General features: G+C 36.6%; 1 protein-coding gene across 2 annotated transcripts in view; it reads right to left on the minus strand.

The window, feature by feature from the left end:
* The window catches only part of ccny (cyclin Y), a 94,035-nt gene extending 74,710 nt beyond the window's left edge, over window positions 1–19,325 (minus strand). The window contains exon 1 of one of the 2 annotated variants that reach the window (XM_007238621.4): window positions 18,612–19,325. In XM_007238621.4, coding sequence (XP_007238683.1) covers window positions 18,612–18,765 — 154 coding nt within the window. In that variant the 5' untranslated portion in view covers window positions 18,766–19,325. The remainder of the gene's footprint in view (window positions 1–18,611) is intronic. The other variant, XM_007238622.4, reaches the window with a different exon arrangement.
* Between the last annotated feature and the right edge of the window lie 3,208 nt (window positions 19,326–22,533).

The following is a 22,533-nucleotide window of genomic DNA, read 5'->3' on the forward strand; positions in this document are numbered from 1 at the left end:
GGAGGAACTGAAACACTGAAAAAAGCAAAACAGACTGTTTATAGCTGCTTTACCATGACAAACATCTTCAAATAAATCATTTCTGAGTGTTCTGGTTGGACACATTTCCACTGAAAAACATTTTGTATTCAGCAGTATAAAAAAAAATTCAATGCTCTATTTGTATATTTGATCTCTAGTTTTGTCTTGCAAGAAGACAATTCTTCTCAAAGTATCTTCCTTAAAGAAGTATTGCTTTCATTTACGGTCTGTGTATGAAAGAGCTTTTGGACCAAGCATATTTTATGACTGAAAAGATATGAAAAATGTGTGTGTTAATAATGTTTTATAGATTTTAAATATTTGAATAGTAATGTCTTTAAAAGGCTGAAATTGCATTATTACACTACAGGATCATCATTACATACAGTTTAAAAAAAATGGTTATCATTACATGTCTAACTTTCAGGGTTCATTCATGTTTACACCAATACATTTCCATGATTTGTTCAAGAGGTTTTCCATGCCTTTAAGGCAAAATTTAATGACCATATGACCATAAAGTCAACTAAAATTATAAGTAAATCTTCAATGAATCTGATAAAATGTTGACAGACAATCTTTAATAATAAAATGTGTGTCAGATCCTGAGAGCTCCATTGTGTAGGGCTCAATTCTGAGCTGTTGCATTTGTTAGCTCAAAATAAGTTTTCTTCATCGATAAACTAAAACATAGATTTGTAGACCATATTTCTATGACTTGTCCAAAACTTTCTGGCTATTTATATTTTTCCAAAACTTCAATTTCCAGGCCTGGAAATTGCCATTTTAAAATTCCATGACTTTTCCAGGTTTTTCAGGACCGTAAGAACCCTGAACTGTGCCACATGTTTCTGGACACCAAGATAACACTTAGCAACACCATAGCAGCCATCTAAAATACTGAGAAAGCAAGCATTTAGACCCACCATTGCATCAGTTACTTAGCAATTAGACTAGTTCATCATTCATTTCATATTTTTGAATTAAAGTGTTCAAAGAGCTAGTTTTGAATTAAAGACTTTACATCAAATCAATAAAAACAATCAAATCAACAAAAAATATATATTTGTTTATAATAAAAATCAGCAGCCAACTAATTTAATGTTTTCTAAGGTTTGTCTCAATTTGATAAATGTGGCTAATAAGCGGTAGTGAATGTGCAACAGTCTCATCAGAGCTGGACAGCCTCAGTACTGATACTGTTCCAGTATATTTATAAATCTAAATTTCGCTCAGGCTCTGCAGACCTACTTAGATGACACTCCAAAGGAATCCAGACAAGTCTTTGTGTGTTTGAGTGCGTGTACAGTATGAGTGTGTGTGAATATCAGAAGGGAAGCATTGAGATTCTAAAATAAGCACAAAGAAAGGAAGGATAAACATCAAAGCGTAAGCTCATCGTAAATATAGAAAAGAAGCAGAAGGAATGAGGGCCACTGGCAATGGATTCTTAAGCCTACACACAATATGGAACACTGAGTTTCACTGTAAACGGCACTGAGGGGTCGTTCACATTGTACACTGTTCTCACTAGTGTGTTAAATTGCAAAAGGCAGATTTCATGTGTTATATGTCCTCCAATACCACACAACACAAGATCTTTTTCACACATTCCAACATGCATCCTGATCTGATCACAAATAAATCCCAACACATAGCTGTTCACACCTGGCTTTTTAATGCATTAGGGGTGAAGATCTATATAAAATTATTACAATATTAAGTTTTGCAATACTGTATCTCAATACTGATTCCGAATAACACAGCATAAGTGTATTTATTAATTTATAATTTACATACAAATATTGGTGGCAAACAGTGATTCATTTAGTCATATCGCAATGACTGGATAAAAAGTAATGGTGACAGTTTTCTTAGAATTTGATTTGTTGAGGAAAAATATATATATACTATCCTGTTAACAATTTATCACAATATACTGAGTTGTAATGTATATCATATCACCAGAATATTTCCAATAAACAAGATTTCCCTGCAAAATTCTCAGATAATATCCGCTGGAATTGGGGGCAGTTACAGTAAGAGTCTTCCAATTTTCCTTGAATTGGGTTCTCAGCACAAATCCCAATGAATCAGCCATGAGCATCATCTTTATCTGTTAGCTTGTCATTGTAGCATATTTTGTACACAGAGTGCATCTCTGTTTAAATGTAAAGACTGGTATCAGACAGTGGTTCATTTTGCGTTTAAACCCTGCCCACTAGATAGCCACACTGTACTTGTTAGAACCCACCCATTTGATTGGATATAAAGTAACCTACATTCACACCTAAAACGTTTTGTTGGCCAATTATGACTGGATCACCCTGGACCCATGTTAATGCCAGGTGTGCAGGTGTGAGCAGGGTCAAAAACACACACAGGCAAATAAGGAACAGTTAGCATCCTGCAGTACATTTCCTACATCCTCTATATCCTTATCAAATATCAAACATGAGCATTTTTTCAGTGATCCTCACAGATTTGTGCTGAGCTCTGTCTACAGCTAAAGGAGTCAGCTGCAAGGGTCAGCAACCTTCTCACACACAGACACACACAGACACACACAGACACACACAGACACACACAGACACACACAGACACACACAGACACACACAGACACACACAGACAGACACAGACAGACACAGACAGACACACACAGACAGACAGACACACAGACAGACACACAGACAGACACACACAGACAGACACACACAGACAGACACACACAGACACCTCCATTATAGCCTTTGACCTAGGTTTGGGCTTTTGTTACTTTAGGGTGTTACTAAGTTCAAAGAACAAATTAACACACGCAATGACGACAACTCTGTGCTGGTGTTTGTTCAGTTAAGCTGGATCTAAAGGTATGGAGTCTGTATTTAAGGGCGTTTTCACACATGCACTATTTATCCTGGTTAAATCACACTTTGTGTCATTTTTACCCTTGGTGGTTTTACCTCTTTGATTAGGAATAAGTGCATAATCACTCTCAGGTGAGGAGTAAAACTACTGCACAGAGAGACTCATGAGAAGAAGTCGTCTCGGTCTGTTCCGGTTTGAGCTAAACAGCTCTTTAAGAAACTAATTACACTGACTTTGCAAAAGTAATGGGATATCAGCAGGTAAATAAAAAAAAAAGTAAGGCAAAAGAGTAAAGTGTTGTATCACAAGGTACAACTTAGGAACGTCCATTTCCTTTTCAGAACCTGTGCAGGCATCCACAGTGTCACTTGTGTACTGGGACTACATTACAAAAGACATTGCTACTCACAGCGGACAGTGCAGTGGGTAAAAATATTGGTGGTGTCTGTCTAGAATTATCTGTGTGAATAGACAAGTGACCCTGGCAGAAATCAATGCAGTGGTCAATGTAGTGAAAGAACCGCAAACAACGAACCAAAAGGACCAGAGTTTGTTCCGCGCAAAAAAAGGGGGTCTCTGTCCGGATCTACTGAACCATGGTCTGGTTTATCTGCAGTGTGAAATACTTTTCTAGATGGCTTGTTAAACTTGGTGTTGTGCCGAAATCCAACTCCACTCGGCATCCAGGAGCATCATGCAGCAGTATTGACACAAACGCACAAACTGGGAATTCACTTACTTACTGTAACAGTAGATTAAACCTTTTTTATATACAGAAACAAAAAGGAATCTGAGAATAAGCCTTTACACTCTGCTACATGTATGTATGCATAGCAATATGCGCCTGTCTATACCAATGAATATGAAGTACAGAGAGACGCAGCCCACATAACTGATGAAGATAAGATGTATTAAAGTTCTTTAGTACCGCTCACACTGGTCCGAACCAGGTCCATCGTGGTTTAGACCTTGGTCTGGTCCTTTAGGTGCTCAAAAACACCAGCAGACTCCACGAATTCTATGTGCTACACCTGCATTATCCCATGACTGCTGAAAAATCTTTACAATGCCCTTTATTATTCACACTAATACATCTGAAACAGAAAAGAAAATCTCCATCAAAGTGTTTTCTGAGCACTCTAAAGCAAAAAGCAAACAATAGGTTAGGTCAGAGTGCCATGGGCTTTATTCTACAAACAGCACACAATAGGAGCTAAACCACTTTAGTTTGTCAGTGGCATTCACCTGCCGTGTACAGGCTTAGCAGGGCAAAGAGGCTGCTGCTGTTCAAGGACAACATATATGACGTGGTAAGGTATAACCAATGCTTAACATAGCTTAGTGCTAGTAATAACTGCTAGTTATGTACTTCTAACCAGACATAACAGGACAATATTAATCAATCCTAAGCATAGTTTTCTTTACTCCTGTTCTATAGTTCTATACTAACTAAATTAAATATACTGCTTTATTGCTTCCGCAAATGATCAGTTACCCCCCTACATAAAAGCATATCTTTAGACCATGTGTTCTCTTAACCAAGAACAAACTCTATTAACCACCTAAATAACACCTGAGTTTTATGCTAACTGTTCTGATTACTCGGCTTAAACAGTGCTCTACTACTTCTTCAAATTATCTCACCGTTCTACATGTAATCCAACAAAGCACGCAAGTTTGTAGTCTGCAAAGTAACACCCATCACCAGCCCAAAAACAAGAGCCCAGAAGATCCCCTGAGTGTACGATATGTGAACCTATACTAACAGCTCACTGCCTCCTCTCACCCACACAGTCACTACACTTGAGGCTAACAGTCTGAATCTACATTTCAGCTAATTCCCCAAGCTTTTACACCATTAATCTCCAGGCCTGCTCAAACTCCTACACTGTGAGAGACACATACACCTACACACACAGACACACAGAGCATCACAGTCATCCTCATGTCAAAACACCAGGAGTAGCTTTCTGTAACAGTATATTTTGGACCACTCTGTACGCTTATGCTAAAATTAGCCTTGGTCTAGAGCCGACGCCAACCAGCGATACAAGATGACAGCAGGCGAAAGAGGATGCTGAAACGGTTCATCCCTCTCTCTGTCTCTCGTTTTCTTAGCTAAAGACATTCACTAAATCAGCTTTGGATTCACCTTTTCTTTTTTTTTTTAGGAGGGGAGCAGAAGAGCCTGGGGAGATGAGAAAAACACAGGAGGATTTGCAGAAGCAATCGGGCTTGAAATGACGTTAATGCAGGGGGCTAGCTGACTGCCTGACTACATGGATGGATGAATAAATGGATAGATGGATTCCCTCATTTCAGTATGGCCTCTTTTTGAACAATACACAGACTGTAGGGTTTTATTATTCTTTAAATGCTGTATTAATGCAAATGCTATTTCCCCCATTGTCAGTATCAATAATTCACACTCGACTTCTCCCCTCATTGTGTTGACTGTGTGTGCAATAGCAACCCTTACATTTTCAACAGGGGATAGATCTGGAATTTCAGCATTGCCACAGATGAAAAACGTAAGGGACGCTATTGGGTATGCTATTAACATCCCAACCCAACTGTAAATTTCTGCAGGAACTGCACGACACTAAGATAGATTATCAAGTCAACATTAGGAACCTCTAGAACTCCATAAGGAAATGTCTGGCATGCTGTTGCATTACACATGCATTAAACACTACTTATATATGTTGTATTTCAGGATCATTTTAACCATTTATTGTTGTCAGTAATCACAATAACAATTTTGGAATGGGCGATATATTATCCTATAATTTATTGCGATAATCAATAATATTGTCATTTGAGACCATTTTATCATTTAATTTAGCTAAAATAACGATTTAATATGACAATATAATTATACAAAGCATAGAGTGGTGAACTTATATATTTTCAACATTCAAACTGAAATACTACTTTTATGAAACATCCTAATAATAATAATAATAATAATAATAATAATAATAATAATAATAATAATAACAATAATAATAATAATAATAATAATAATAATAATAATAATAATAATAATAATAAGATAAGACTGCTGTGTTCTTAAACAAAGCTGATATTCCGGCCAAGGTCAGCAAACATTTCTCCATATATTTGTGAGATTTGTACGATTTGTCATTTATGTAATCATCATGACAGGCAGGCCTAAATCTTATAAAAATAAAGTAAAATAGAATACATTTTGCATGTAAAAACTAAGTTGACATATAGTCTTACATTAATGGACTCTCCCCAATAAGTAAAATTATTGAGGGTGAGTCCATTTATTGTACGATACGTTGGTAATGTAATTATTGTGACAGGCCTAGTCAGTAATTTTTATCTTCCTTAAGAATAGCATTGAAATCTGACACTTCCTTTTGTGTACAACTGTTTGTTTGATGATGAACGCTGTATATTGGATTTTGCTGTAAAAAAAAAATGGCACACTATACTCTTTAGAATTCTGCAGAAAATATTAATCAAACACTGGGCTCTTAAATTGTGATCTTTTATATAATTAATATGTATTATATTATTATTATTATTATTATTATTATTATTATTATTATATAGTATGAAAATGAACATTTATGTACTTTTATTATACTCAAATTTAGGTCAGTATGGATATTTTTAGCGCATTATTTGGCATTATAGTGGCAGTGACTTGTTGTTAAAATTTGCTAATTTAGGCTGCTTTTCTATATTAAATATGAAGCAACTGAGAGTTTAGTAATCTGATTTCCTCACATGGATGATTTAGTTGTTGGCTGTCACAATATAAATAGTAAAAAACATGTTTTTTATGCAATATATATTTTTAAAACTATGTATAAATCTGTGGAACATGAATATAGTGTAACTGATTTATTGGACGTTGCCTGGTCTCCAGCCAGCAGTCTCATGGTTGACTTCCTAGTGGTCACACGTTTAGAACCCACAAATCATATGCAGCCTAAAGGCGTGAACACACACACAGGCACACACACACACACATGCACATGCACAGAATCATGCTGCAGTCACACTGGAATCCATGTGTGAAGAATAGCCAGGTTGCTGGAGTTTATTCAACAACGGAAAAATGTTCACACACACACTCACACACAGGTCTGTCTGAGACTTTTTTAATCAGATAGGCATATTTTCCTCTTATCACACACTCACACCACCTGAGTGTCCATTAGATTCTCTGAGCTGCAAGAACAGTGCGTTCTAATAACAGTCCACTTCCATTTACACAGTAACTTGATCTTCACACACTGCAGGTTTTTTCCCCCTCCAATTTAATATGATGGACACCATTAACTCTCAACACCTGTGGTCATTACCTACACACTACACCCAACATTTCCTCTACAATCAATCATTACAGAATACATGACTGTGTTGCTGCAGAAACAGCTTCTACTCCTCAGGGAAGGCGTTATGCTAAGTGCTAAACACAAAGGGTATCTCGATAATTTTGGACATACCTTTGTATATTAGTGATTTGCAGAATGTAAACATAGTCAGAACCGGAGTAGTCACTGCACCACTATTATGATAGCATTCTAAGAAGGATGATAAGAATGAGGTGGTGCACTATTCTACTGTGCACCAATACCTGCTAAAATATAGTCATTAGTCATCAGTCATAACTTTCCTTGCATCCTCACAAACATATTTTTCAAATGTTATTTTGTAAAAGAACACCAACTCTAAACAAGTGTGGGATTTATTTGAAACAGGTCCTGCAGACTGAAATGTTACATATATCTGCATATTATTTGAAAAAAAAAAATAGAGTTGCAACTAAAGATTATTTTGGTAGTCGACTAATCTGATTATTTTTTTGATTAGTAGATTAGTCAACGATTATTTCTGTCATGTTATCCATCTCTAAAACGATGGAAACAGCTCAACATGAGATTTAAAAGGCATTTAAATGTCTAGGTGTTGTTTAAACGTGGAAAGAATTCTTATTCAGTGATTAAATATGTATTATATCTGTTGTGTTTGGGCACTTAGACACACAGACTCAACAGAAGTTGAGTGTAACCTGTGTAAGTGAGCCATTAACCCATCTCCCATTGCACTTCTGTTCCCAACACTGTGTAATGCAGTACTGTTACAAATGAACAACTATTTGACAATGAAATTTGTAGTTGTCAAATTTAAATAATAGACACTGTCGATTTTATTGACTAATTGTTGCAGCCCTAGAAGAAAATAGTGCAGAACATGAGGCTTACATGCTTTGGGCTTGTACTGCAGACTAAATCTTCTCTACAATGAGTTACCTCAAGAAAAGCAGGCTAAACGTTCTATAATGGCACTCACAAAGCTCAAAACCTAAAGACCCTGTACCATCTCTGGATAGACCTCAAAAGAGCAGAGCAGAAAGATAACCCAAGCATTCCACAGATTAATTTATTTTTATTTATTTATTTTTTTGCAAGGAAGAATTGCTCAAAATCACCCATCAAGAACTGAAAAGTCAAACGCAAAACCTGCCAAAGGTGTGCTATCAATACTGACCATGAAAATGAGGCTAACATCTACTATTTAGGTTAACAATAATATATAAGTCCAAACTTTTACATGCCACTGTACTGTATATGCCCAACTCCTCCCACTAATGTTCCAACAGAGTGAGAAAAGGAGAACAATTCTGTGTAAAGATCAGGAGAGCTGTGTCTCATGACTGTGGAGGTCACAGCCTGCAGGCTGCACTTCAACACAGAACTCTTCTATCTGTCTTGGTCTGAGAAGAAGCAGATCTCTTCATCTGTTCCTACTCTGCTTCTACTGTGATTCATAAACATTCAGAATAAGCATGATGTGCACTAACCAAGGAACTTCTCCTCAAAATCTTCTCAAAAGGATCAATCAGGCCTGTGATTAGGGCTGCAACTAATGATTATTTTGGTTGTCGACTAATTTGATGATTCTCTTTTCGATTAGTCCATTAGTCAGCGATTACTTCTGCCATGTCCTTGATAGAATGATAGAAACAGCTGATCATGAGATTTATAAGGCATTTAAATGTCTAGATGTTGTTAAAACGTAGAAAGTACTGATTATTTAGTGAGTGAATATTTCATTTGTTGTGGTCAGGCACTTTTGGAGACTTCTGGCCCATCCCCCATTGTACTTCTGTCCCCGGCACTTTGCGCAATGCGGGACTGTTGCACATAACGGTTAGTCGAAATTTAATTTGTGGTCGACAATTTCAAATAATCGACACTGACGATTATTTCGACTAATCGTTGCAGCCCTACCTGTGATATAGCTAGTCAGGCATGAGCAATAATTGTGGTTGGTGCATTTCACTCTCTCTTCTTAGTAAAGGTAGGCCTGTTGCAATAATTATTTTATTGACTTATCGTACAATCTACAGACATGACCAGAATAATTTTTCCTGACCTTGATATCATCCATTGTGTTTCCAAACATCACCAATATCATAGCTAGTCTCATAATGACCAATGCATCAATATTAGTGCCTTTATATACACACAGCAGACTGCAACAGGTGATTTTCTTCTAGGCATTATGAATAAAAAAAAATGCTAAATGCTAAAATTGCACTATGATGCTATGATAATATGAGTGGGATAAAATTATCCTAACATGACAAAAACGGGCTCAGAAAACTCTCACTATGCTTCAAAGGTGGCCGTTTCAAATACTGTGCCATGCTGCTTGCCATCAGCAGCAATTTTCTAAGACAAATTCTATTTGGTAGTCCTTAACTCTACATAGCAACTCAAAAAAAAAAAAAGTTTTATTCAGTTTCTGTATTTGTAGATGTGCCAAAACAGCAACAAACAGTAGCATTTAGAGCTTTACAACAAATAAGCAAAAACATATTAGGGTAGTCAAAACTGTGAAGTACAATAAAACTTTAATCAAACCAATATAAAAACAAAAAAAAATGTTTTGCTTTTTTTTTATATAAAAAAACTGCACATGCAGCTTTTATATGAAACAAGGTACAAACCTAATCTCCTAACATTTCAGTTAAAGGGAAAAAAACAGAAAGACAACATTATCTGCTAAGATCCCATCTTGCAGGTTCTACAATCTTGATTACGCCATTATGAAAATCACATTAAACTGTAACTTGATTTATTAAATTAATTGGAATTAACCACCCAGCATTATTGGCTCTCTCTTTCCTCATCAGTCATCAGTCTGTTGTTGGTCATCACTGGTGTCTGTTAGCTGATGTATGAGAGCAGGGTCATTGGGCTACCCAGAGATAATGCATCAGTGGCAGCTGGAGAAGGAGTGGTGGATGACTCCACATGTATTGGATGCGGCAAGTGCTAGTATTCATCCTTCTAGAGTTAGGGGCACTACTAGTGATAGGGGACTCTTAATGTCCTAATTATTCTCAGACAATAAATCATAAATAAATATAATTATTATGACACATATAGAAAAGAAAAGAGCATTTTCAGTTGTCAGAAATGTCAGATGCCAATTTCAGGTCTGGAAAACCAAGACAAATTTCAAGAAAAAGGCCCTCTTTGCTTAGAGAAACAACAGACAAGCTGCAAACCAAAAACAACAAAAGCTTAATCAGCCATATGACTGAAGGACACATAGTGAAGGTTTTACTCTAAGTGCCTGCCTTTAAGTAATTTGCATGTCCATTTGGAGAGGAGAAAACTGAATGAGAAGTAAGAGGTGGCACTAGCCAATATCTGAAGTGTGTGTAGCTGTAATTTATAAGAGCATTACAGAGTATACTAATGGAATCCAGCAATTCACCAAAGTGATGCTGAAAAGCAGAAGGAGGATGCATGGTCATTACGTTTGTGAGTGAAGGGCTCTGAGTAATACGCAGAAGAGAGCCTTCATTAGTGGGACTGTCTGTGCTCTAAGTGGGCTTTCCACAGCTGCAGCTGAGGGGTGGCGAACACAGCCTGGTGTTAATCAGGCCCAGTTCAGAGCACTGGGCTGCGTCCATCTCAACAGCCTGGCACAGACTGGCCCTGAACACACACACACACACACACATATATACTGAATTAGCCCTGCCCTACATCTCTTGCTCATTCATGCTCTCCCTCCCTCTCTCTCTTTCTCTCAAACAAACACGCTCGCTGTCCCTCCTTTCCAACAGAACTGCAAGAGAAGTAGCATGACAATCAAGGTCTGCAAATACTGTAATATGCACATGAGCAAAGCAATATTCACATTCATTGTGCAGTTTAAAAATTAAGGTGCTACAATTCATTATTTGAACAAATTCATAAAAGAACCATTTTTGGCTCTATTAAGAATTATATCACTGTACTGTTTATTTTACTCCAACATTGGATTTCCTGATGGAAAGGATGGCTGGATTAGGGGTGTGCCATATCGTATATTGTATCGTACACGATAATATCGTCAAAGTTTTTAAATATCGTTAACAATATTATACCCTGAAATATTGTGCAGATTTAAGCTGTCCAGAATAATTTATTTTACTTTAATCCTGGATATTTGGAGATATTTGGAGTGTATTATTATTAGTATCATGACATTCTAGATAACTGACTTTTGTTACAAATCTTTTTTTTTTTAGTGTATAGTGTATTTTTGAATATTTGTTAAAAAGTGTTTTGTCATATCACCATATCGTGAAAATACCATGAAATATCGTGATGTTATTTGAGGGCCTTATCGCCCACCCCTAGGCTGGATCATTAATTTCGGATAACAGCTGGGAAACACTTTTGATTTTGTAATAAAAAATAAATAAAACAATAATAAAAAAATCACATCACAGCTCTAACTGTAGACAAGTTTCAATATTAAATAAGTAAATGAGAGTAAAATACAAATATCACATTTTTCTTAAAATCAGGGGATTTCTGACATGATCATACAGGCCAAATGTCGAAAATAAGTCTGTATTAGTGTGTGTGCATTTACACAGGTGAAAATTAAAACAGCTGGTTGCACTCATTAGAAAGGGTGGTCACAAATATTTGGGTATGAAAGGAAAATACACCATGACATGACAAAATCATGGGATAACAGTAGTGTTAAACACAGTGTTATTATAGTTATTAGTAAAGACTACAATACTGTAATTTAATAAAAGTCATTGAAGTCTGTCAAATTTAGTTAGATAGCACTCATTACCTTCATTAAATGTTAAATATTATTTGCTAACCTTAAAGAAAAAAAATTGTATTCATTTGACCGATATCGCACGACACTAATGCCAAGGTGGCTTATCAGAAGTCAGACTGTGTAAGAGAGATGTAGACCTGTAAAAGATGAGTAAACGTGCACAACTGATAAACCTGCGAGAGTCTGTTTGAGCATAATCAGGTAAGTCAACGTAAAGAATATAACCTGTATTTGAAGACACTTATGTGAATGGGTTCTGAATACACTCTCTGTAGCTGAAGCAGGAAACACAAACGTATATTAAATACACACAGTAAATCTGACGTTTACAAGCCAAGGCCAAGAGAGAACTGGACCTAGATATGCAATAGACAGTTCATGTAAACAGAGAGCAAATAGACTAATTGGTAGGACTGTGTATTGGAAATAATTTGGCGACATGACACTGTACAGGGGTTACTATTTAATATACCTTAATATACTGAATTACTCTAAGCAAAACAATCTATTCCAGTTGTCATTCCTTCCTTCATTCTTTCATATATAAAAAATATAAAAAAGTAGCAGGTGTGAAAGGGGCAGAGAACCACAGTTCGGACTAAAGGGACAGAAATCTACTGAACCATTGTCTTACACTCCTACTGACAGGTTGTAATAAACACATCACATTTATATGAAATTCTTCTATCTGATAAACTACCACACTGACCCAATTTCTAAGTCCTTCTGGGTCTTTCTGTATGTTGCTGCATCAGCTAAAAATAAACACTAAGCACCTTTACTCAAGCTGATTACATCAAAACTGCCAAACTCAAATGTTTTTCTTTCTCTTCTAATTTCATCTCCTGATTTCAAGCATTAACACATTGCATGCCAAAAGTCATGGACCTATATGAGCGCTATGTCTTATCAAAGTTAAATACTGCTGTACAGACATGTAGGGTCATAAGGTACAAAAGCTTTACATGCTCATATCCATTTACAGACCATTTATAAAATCATCAAACTGCTGCAAATACCATTACTGTTAATGCCAATATTCTGGCATATTACATGGATACAATTATGCTAAACCATTATTTAATGGTTAAGCAGTAAAAAAGTATGTTGAAAATGCAGCTGCTGCACTTTTGGTGGGGGTTAAGAGTGGTCTGCAGCACTTGCTGGTATGTTAGTGGTTAGTGGTGTTTGTTAGCTCTGCTACTCACTGTAGGAGCTGAAAATCACTCTGGAGAGCACTATTATCAGGTTAGTGGACTCCGTAGTTCCATCTAGTGACTGTAGCTTCATGTGACTGAGCAACAGTGAGCCCCACAGTAATGCTGAGTAAACCTTAACTCCCTAATCATGCCGATCATGTATTTTGGCAAAAAAAACTCCAATATTGATACACAGTTGATCGACTGATCGTTCCATTTATATCCTTTTCTCTAAACAATTCTTGTCTACAGGAAGCTGTCTACACAAGCTGTGGGTGCACCTAAAAGCAGATGGATGCATTTTTTTTTAGAAGTGTTATCCACAAACATTCAGATATACAGAGTAAACATTTGGACATAAAGGTTTTCCACCCTAACATACTTTTCCAACATATGAGCAAAGTCTAGGCTTTTAAAATAGCCAACAGAGTGGAGCAGCAGGATGGGCTGGGCCCAACTTCCTCTTTTTGGGATCAGCACAGCTCATCCCTGTCTGCTCTTACATGACCCCCTCACATGCTAAACTGCTCCAGGAGGGAACAACTGAACCCAGAGCAGCTCAAACACTCGCAACATATGCCCAGCCTGCTAACCGTATTAAGCCTGCACTGCAGATTAGTGCTGCCACCCACAAATCTTCAGAGACTCAATAAAAAGCACACACACACACAAACACAAAAGAAGTGGAGGGGTTCAAATAAACAATGCTGCGCTTCTTCATTGTGAGTAAAGACGATGCACATCATGAATAAACATGTACACATGTCAAGTCACCTCAGACCAGCAGAAGATCAGAGATGAAAGCTGATGACGCTAATTATATTTAAGCAGCTTCATCACCCAATAGGATAAACACAGTAAGCCTTTCTTAAGGTGTGCAGGCTTAATTATGGTCACTGGGGTGTAAAAACTATGTACTGCTAATACAATCCACCTAAAACACATAAAAGGTATGCAAATAAAGAAAGCAATGCTGAACGCTGTCAATGAATAACCGCAGCTCAAATGAACTGCGTATCACAGCTGTGAAATTAATTCAGTACAGTTCTCAGTGTCTAATATTGTCAGATTTCAGCAGAACACCAACAGTAACTGTTCCTGTCCTCACCCCACAGGCTTTTAGATATGTTATGAGGCTCTTCAAATGTTCTCTCATGATTTGTAAGCTCTTGTGCTAAAAAGCAGCTTAAACTACTTAGGTCACGGCCTCCCAAACTGATCATATTCCTGCCACTGACGTCAAGGCTACCTAGACTAGAGTAACAGCACCATAAATCATCCACAATCAATATTCTAGATTATATAAATTGGTATTATGGCACTAAGAACTACACCAGCCACGAATATTACATTATTGACTTATTGTACAATACATGGACATGACCTTGATCATTTTGCCAACCTCAATATTGCCCATGTGTTTACTTGTGTGTTTGCTTATATAAGAATTAAATATATATATGGCTATATTTTAGCCAGTCACGCTGTTCTGCTAAGCAGCAACATCTATTGTGTATGAAAAGAGTGCAATAAATGCAGTGACCAAGGCATCAATAATGACGCTTTCCATTCACACAGAGCAGACTCGGGACAGGTAAAAACTAAGAACAACATGCATTTTTGAACATAACAGTACTTAAAAAATGTATGACAAATTTGGACAGGTAGTGTAAATGGTCAAAAACCATTTCCCAAACTAGTTTTATCTAAATTCATTAACCGCTCTTTAAAAGGCTATAACTGCATTGTTGTGACATTAGGGCTACAATTATTATTCAACATAATCAACAATGTCAGGAGACATGGAGACAGAAACACAACAGGGAAGGGGTATGGATTACTTACTTTATTAACACACATTTGATTAGGCTATTAAGCTTACACTTATATTCAACTTTCATCTGTTTCTATTTAATTAGATATGGTAACTTATGTTATGACAGAGACTGGACAACACGGTAGTGGTCTCAGGTGTGCAGACCTGAGCAGGTAAGGTAAAATGTGCATTAAAACAGGAGCCATGCTCACAGGAAGGGAAAAATTGTCAGTTTAGTCTGCTACCAAAATAATCATTAGCTGAAGCACTAAATGACATATCAATTGCAGAAAATAGTCATATAGTCAAGTTAATAGTACAATACAACCACCAACCCAGAATTTCTCCCTGTTGCAGATGTGCTTTAAAGGGCACTTAGGCTGAGCTAATATCATCTCAAACCACTTATCATCTACTTGATCAAGGGTTGTAACACCATGTACCACCGAACTCTGCCAACATGCCATATAAACTACTTATACTACATATAAACTGCTGCATCGATCACAGTTAATCTTGGGTCACAACCTCACACCCACCCACGCTTGATATTACCTCTTGTTGATGAAGCATGAAGCTTGCTGATTGTTTGGGACATGATAACTTAACCCTGCAAAGGCCACCTAGCATTGATTTAATCCATATGTACGTGTCATCTAGATTATTTAGTGCATTATATCTACCTGGTGTCTGTGTATATTATTTAATGTGCCTTGTAGGCTACTTCAACTCAACAAACCACTCATCATCCTTGATATTTCCCTGTTGCTACTTAAGCTGGGATCACCTCATACCACCCCTCTCTCCTGATGTAACACAGTCTGGGGTCACAACCCTACAACCCTTGTTATTTTCCTGTTGCTATTTCTAATGTCATGTCCTTGCTATATAGGGCATTCAAACTTTGCTCATCATGTCATAAGGCTAATTTAACTAAATTAATCTAAAGTCACAACCCTACAACCACCTACCCCTGATATAGGCCCTTTTGTTAATGTACTGTATTGTTGATAGCTCAAGGCTTAATAGCTAAACGATCACTTTAAATACACAGTACATATTAGAGTTTCGTAAAACTGAAAAAGAAAAATGACATTGCAATATATATGCTATTTAAAAATACAGGAATTTCACTAGATTTTGGTAGGTGTCAGTGATCCAACATGTCATAATAATATTGAAGTCTGTGTAATAATGACTGTATTAAAACAAATGATATTCGGTTGATATAATTGTAAATCTGGTAGATATTGTGATTTCTCTCTTTTTGTATTAAGCAGCAAGAAAGTTTTAAAAATATATATAATTTACCATTACACAAAACATTGCATGTCCTGTGATCTGACTAGTGCAATATATTGTATATATTGTGCAGCTCTAATACTTATGCTACACAGTATACGATAATAGTACCATAAGCCACACAACTCTTGACATGCCTTGTAAACAGAACAGTCAAGGATAACAAACTTAAATTCACCTACTTATCTTACCCTAATTACCATCAACAAATACATCACAACAAATTTATATACGTACAGTACAGAAACTGCAGTCATGGCACCACAAACCACCCCACTGCTGATATGCCATTTATGCGACACATTTTGGGGTCTTTTTCTGTTTCTTATGTGCCAGCTTAGCTGCTTGGGCCATGATAACTAGCGTACATACATATATTTATATAAAAATAATGGATTTTTCCCTTGAAAGGGCACCACAAACCATCCATCACTGCTAACATGCTTTCTACACTGCATGCAACAAAGTCTGGCATCACAACCCCAAGGCCACCCAACCAACCTTGATATTATTCCTGTTTATATTCTACTCAATATACAGAATACATTTCTAATAAAAATCCCATTGCTACTCAGGATTTTTGCACTAGGGTGTGGAACTCTGAACTATCCATCACTGATAATATCCTTTCTAAACTACATACAGCAAAGGCTGTGGTCACAAAAAGGCCCTCCAGCCTGGATAGTGTGCATGACATGATTATACAGCATCCAATTTTTGGCAGGACATGTTATCTACCATGCATTGGTACTTATATTTTTTCCCAGTCTCTAATGTGTCATCAATTCTACTTCCAACATCACAAACCATACAGACTGCTTATTGATTTACCCATTGCCCATTGATTGCTTCAGGCATGACAGCTATATTATAACTGTACTGCTGCACACACATCACATACAGTATATGGCTAAGCTACTGAACCTTTTATATGTATGTAATTATAAAATAAAAAATAAAATGCTATCTATTGCTATGTAGGCTACATCAAACTAAACATTGCTTATTGGTTTACCAATTACTCATTGACTGCCTACGGCATGACAGCTATATATACACACTATAACTACACTGTGCACAAAACTACGTAGTATTTAGCTAAGCTACTCAGGCTGGGAGCACAACACCACAAAGCCTGGTATGTTCCTTGTTGTTAATGTGTCAACTAGGCTGCTTGGGGCATGATAAGTGGCCAATAAATATTTATATAAAACAAAACAGTTCCTGGTCAGAAAAGGTCACACACTCTAATATTTGGTTGGACTGCCTTTAGCTTTAATTACGCCACCCAAAGACTGTGGCATCATTTCCAGAAGCTTATGTAATGTCAAAGTTTGTTTTAGTACATAGGCAGACACAGTACCAGTCAAAGTTTGGATACCACTAAATTTTGGTGGTTTAACATTATTTTTTTTTCCTACATTGTTGATTAATACTAAAGTCATCAAAGTTATAGAGAAAACCAAATTACATTAAAGAATCCAAAATAGGTTTTATATTTTAGATTCTTAAAAGTAGGCATGTCTTGTTGAATGACAGCTTTGGCCATATTGGCTGTATTTTCTCAGTCAGCTTTATGAGGTAGAGTCAACTTGGAATATGCCCTACTTCAGATTCTAAACCAGTTTCTCTGATTGTTCTATTTATAGGTATATGTGTAAATACATTTAACATTGTTGTTTTATTCCATAAACTACTAACAGCATTTTCCCCAAATTCCAAATAAAATATTGTAATTTAGAGCATTTATTTGCAGAAAATGAGAAATGCCTGAAATAACAACAAAGATGCAGAGCTTTCAGACCCCAAATAATGCAAAGAAAACAAGTTTATATTCCTAAAATTCCAATATTTGGTGGATTAACCCTGTTTTTTTTTTCACAGTTTTCACAGTGTTCTCCTCCACCAGTCTTACACACTGCTTTTGGATAACTTTTATTCCACTCCTGGTGCAAGAATTTAAGCAGTTCGGCTTGTGATCCATCTTCCTCTTTATTATATATTACAGAGGTTTTCAATTTGTTAAAAGTCAAAGAAACTCATCATTTTAACTGGTCTCTTATTTATTTTTATTTTTTTATTGCTGTACTGTTACTGAAGGGTTAGTCAGGCAGTGTAGGTTAAATACAATAGAATTTAGGATCACATCATTCATACCCATATCAATGTTAAGTAAGTTAGCTAGGTTAGCTATTTAATCACCCTGCATCCAGCACAGTTTTGGTAACTGTAGTGTAAGTAACTAATAAGCGAGGGCTCAGCCCACACAGGTCCTACCGTCGATGTTCTCCCGGTCGCTGATGTGCTGGAGGTTGCAGCCCGTGTCCTCGCGGCTGAGCTCGGGCTCCGGGCGGTAGGGCTCCAGCCTGGAGTGGGCATTTCTCCGGAGCTTCGGGCTGGAGGACACGCAGCAGGAGGTCGTGTTGCCCATGGTGTATTTGTGGGCACCTCACCACCTTGCTAACTGTATCTCTGGTGTGGCTGTAGCTGTAGCCACCCACCCGAGCGAGGAACGGATGAACGGAGATACAGAGGGAGGAACAGGCGGAGAAACACTATTACCAGCTAGGCTACCTACCTAACGTTACCCACCCCGGACCCCCTTCCTCCACACCCTCAGCAGCTACTTTCCCAAGGCTCAGTTCCGCGGAGCGCAGTGTTTATAACCATATTAGCGCTAAACCAGCTAAACAAAACAGATAAATAAATACAGGCTAAAACAGCCTCCACCCGCCCGCCGTCCGGAGCCGCACAGCCCGCAAACACAGCCAGCCTCGCCCGCCTCAACCCTCCCACAGCCGGCCTCCGCCAACACAGCGCTACACACGCACTATACACCGCGTTAATCACTATATGACCACATTTACGAACCTCACAGCGACATGGCAGCCTAGCTAACCAAACCTAAACCTAACCCAGCGCTACTGTCGCTACCGCCGCTACCGCTGCAGCTGCTGTCAACTACATAGCCGAGCCTCAATCCCTGCAACATACTAACTAACGCGGAAGAAAGGTTCCGCTACGAGAGGGCGGGGGACCGGTTTCAGAGGGGCTCCACAGGGCTAAGCAGGGCTAAACAGGGGTTTCCTGCTTTATAATTATTATTTTTTAGCGTTTATAATTGTATTAATTTGTTGGACATTTATTCAATTAAATGCAATAAAGATGTTTAAGAAAAAGCAGGACAACTAATCCATTATGTTAAGATTACTTTTAGCTTTTAGAAAAGAGCTCAACCTCATTTAAAATGTCTTATACACTAGGCTAAAGAGCAGCAAAGTGTTGATCATACACAGGCTAACCATATAGCTAGCTACCTAATTTATTTAATTAAAAAAATAAACACAATTAAATAAAACAACAGCATGAAGAGATTATCAAAATAAATGAAATACATTTTATAAATAAAATAAAAAAGGTAGTAAACAAATGTTTTTTTTTTATATTATTTTAAAACATACAGTACCAGTCAAAAGTTCTCATTAATATTTGTTATTTATCTATATTATTTACTACATTGTAGATTCGTTTTAAAGACTATGAAGGAAAGTATGAAGGACATATATGCAGTAACACTTTTACTGCTCTTCATTTACACTTATCCATGCTGCTATAGCATGCATAATAACACTCTGGATTTTATGTTGCTGCTACTTCTCTACTCTTCTTTTATATATTGTGTATTTAACTTGATATCTGTTTTATTGTTATTTGATTTTATTCTATTTGATTTTATCTTATATTTCTCATATTTTAACAATAACTTTTTTTAGGTGTAACTGGACCGTGAGAATACAATTTTGTTCCACTTCATGTACCCCATGTGAAGTGAATGACAATATAGTCTCCTTGAAAAGTTAGATAGCAGACAAAAAAGCGTATTACACAGGCCACAGTATGTAGCTATTTAATTTATTGAAAAATAATAATAATAAAAAAGCTAGATTACAGTTCCTGCAGAAACTGAGTGTGATTGCTGTGCCAGAACACAAATGAATAGGTAGGTCAGGGGAACAGATTGCAAAACAAATTTAGTGGAAATGCATGAATGCATTTTTAGCAACAACTGACATTCATGCATTTCCATGGAATCTATTTTGCAATCTGTTCCCCTATCCTACATATTTGTTTGTGCTTGTCAGTTGGGAGCATCTGGATTTCGGAATGCAGGGGGTGAACGAAGATGGGCTGTTTGATAAAAGTTTGTACTCTTTATAATTTTTCAATACCCCATGTCAATTTCACACCAGATTTCTCCTTTAAAATGTAGCTCAACATGTTTTACAATACAGAGTAAACAAATATACATAATAAACATGTCAAAAAATAAAACAATAGCAAGAAAATGGTATTTTAAATAAATAAAAGAAATATAAAATGAAAAAGTAATAAACAGATGTGTTTTAATATTATTTTACAACATACAGCAACAGTCACCAATTTGGACACATTCTCATTAATACTTTTCCTTTATTTGTTTTGTTTAATACATTGTAGATTAATATTAAAGATAAATAATAATATAATATTATATTATTGAGGACTATGAAGTTAAGGGAGTTAAGTAGTGAACTCAGTGCTTAGCACCTCTAGAACTCCTTTAAGACAGCTGAAGAATCATTCCAGGGCCTACCTCATGAAGACGACTGAGAGAATTAGCCAAGAGTGGGCAAAGCTGGCATCAAAGTAAAAGGTGCTACTTTAAAGAAGTATAGATCTTATTTTGGCTTGTTTAACACTTTTTTATTTACTTCATGTGTTCCTTCATAGTTTTGACTTCTTTACTTTTAATCTACAATGCAGAAGAAGACAAAGACAAAAGAAAAAAAAAACATTTACTAGTATTGTCTCTCCAAATATGTATCAACATACAAGACACATATACATGTTCCTAAAAATATTATTCTCATTTTTGTTGTAAGGTGTTACAGTTCATTACAATATTGTAAATCTTGTTTTATATTTAAATTACTGTATGTCATTTAGAGTGGGAATCTCACAGGGCATTGTGTGTGTGTGTGTGTCACTGTATGTTGATTTTCAAATGTTTACATAATTTGAAACTGAAAACTATCCTATACATTGTATCCTAATTGCATGATGAATGGACAAATAGAAATGCACAAAAATGGCTTTGACAAAGAACGTCTTCCACTATAAGAGGACTATGCTATCATGGCATGTCATGATGTATGATGAAGCATGATGGTGATAAATATCCTATCTACAAGTCCTACTTTGACAGCAGTCCTAATGAGTATCATGTCTCCTTTCATACTGTAGGTAGCAATGTAAGGAATTATGTCACTGTAATATCTACCCACAGCTGTAAAGCTGTACACCACCATCCCAGTGGCAGACTAGATCTAATGCTACACCAATAAGAGTACCTGGGCAAACCAAACTACCTCTGTAACATGAACCTTACATTTGAGTCACTATAGAAAAGAACATCAGCTAAATATCATTGGCTAACACTCCCCCTAGTGTTAGAATGTCTAAACATCATTCTTCACCAATAATCATCCTTAGGCAAGAGTCCTAATACATACAGACAAAAATCAAAGTGAAATGGTAGTCAGTAGTTTGTATGAGACAATGTGGGGGACCTCCTTCTAGATCACTGAGCTCCTGAACATTCTGAAGTGTAACCTGGCAGTGTCAGACTGACCGAAATATAACAGGATTCAAGTTTTAACCAATAATTTTCCATGATTTTTTCATGACTTTGTCCATGCCTTCAAGGCATTTTTTATGACCAGACAGTTTTTAAAACATCAGTGCAGACATGGACAATAAAACCAAAAATCAACTAAAACTATAATTAAAACTGATTATAATAGGTCTAAACCAAATCAGATAAAATGTTGACACACAATCCTTAACAATAAAATGTGTGTCAGATTCCTGCAAGCTCCATTGTGTGGAGCTAAATTACTGAATTAACTCTGAGCTGACATATTTGTTAGCTCAAGTTAGATTTTCTCCATTTATAAACTGAAACACAAAGATTTGTAGACCAAAACTCCATGACTTTTCCAAATCTTTTTAGGTATTTTTATTTTTACAAAACTTATTCAGGCCTGGGCACTGCTATTTTCAAAATCCATGACTTTTACAGGGTTTTCATGACCATACAAACCCTGTATAATGTCCTAGAGATCTACTGTTCTACTGAAACATATAAAAACGGTTAGTA

Source organism: Astyanax mexicanus, chromosome 6 (assembly GCF_023375975.1).
Source record: "Astyanax mexicanus isolate ESR-SI-001 chromosome 6, AstMex3_surface, whole genome shotgun sequence".
NCBI lineage: Eukaryota > Metazoa > Chordata > Actinopteri > Characiformes > Acestrorhamphidae > Astyanax > Astyanax mexicanus.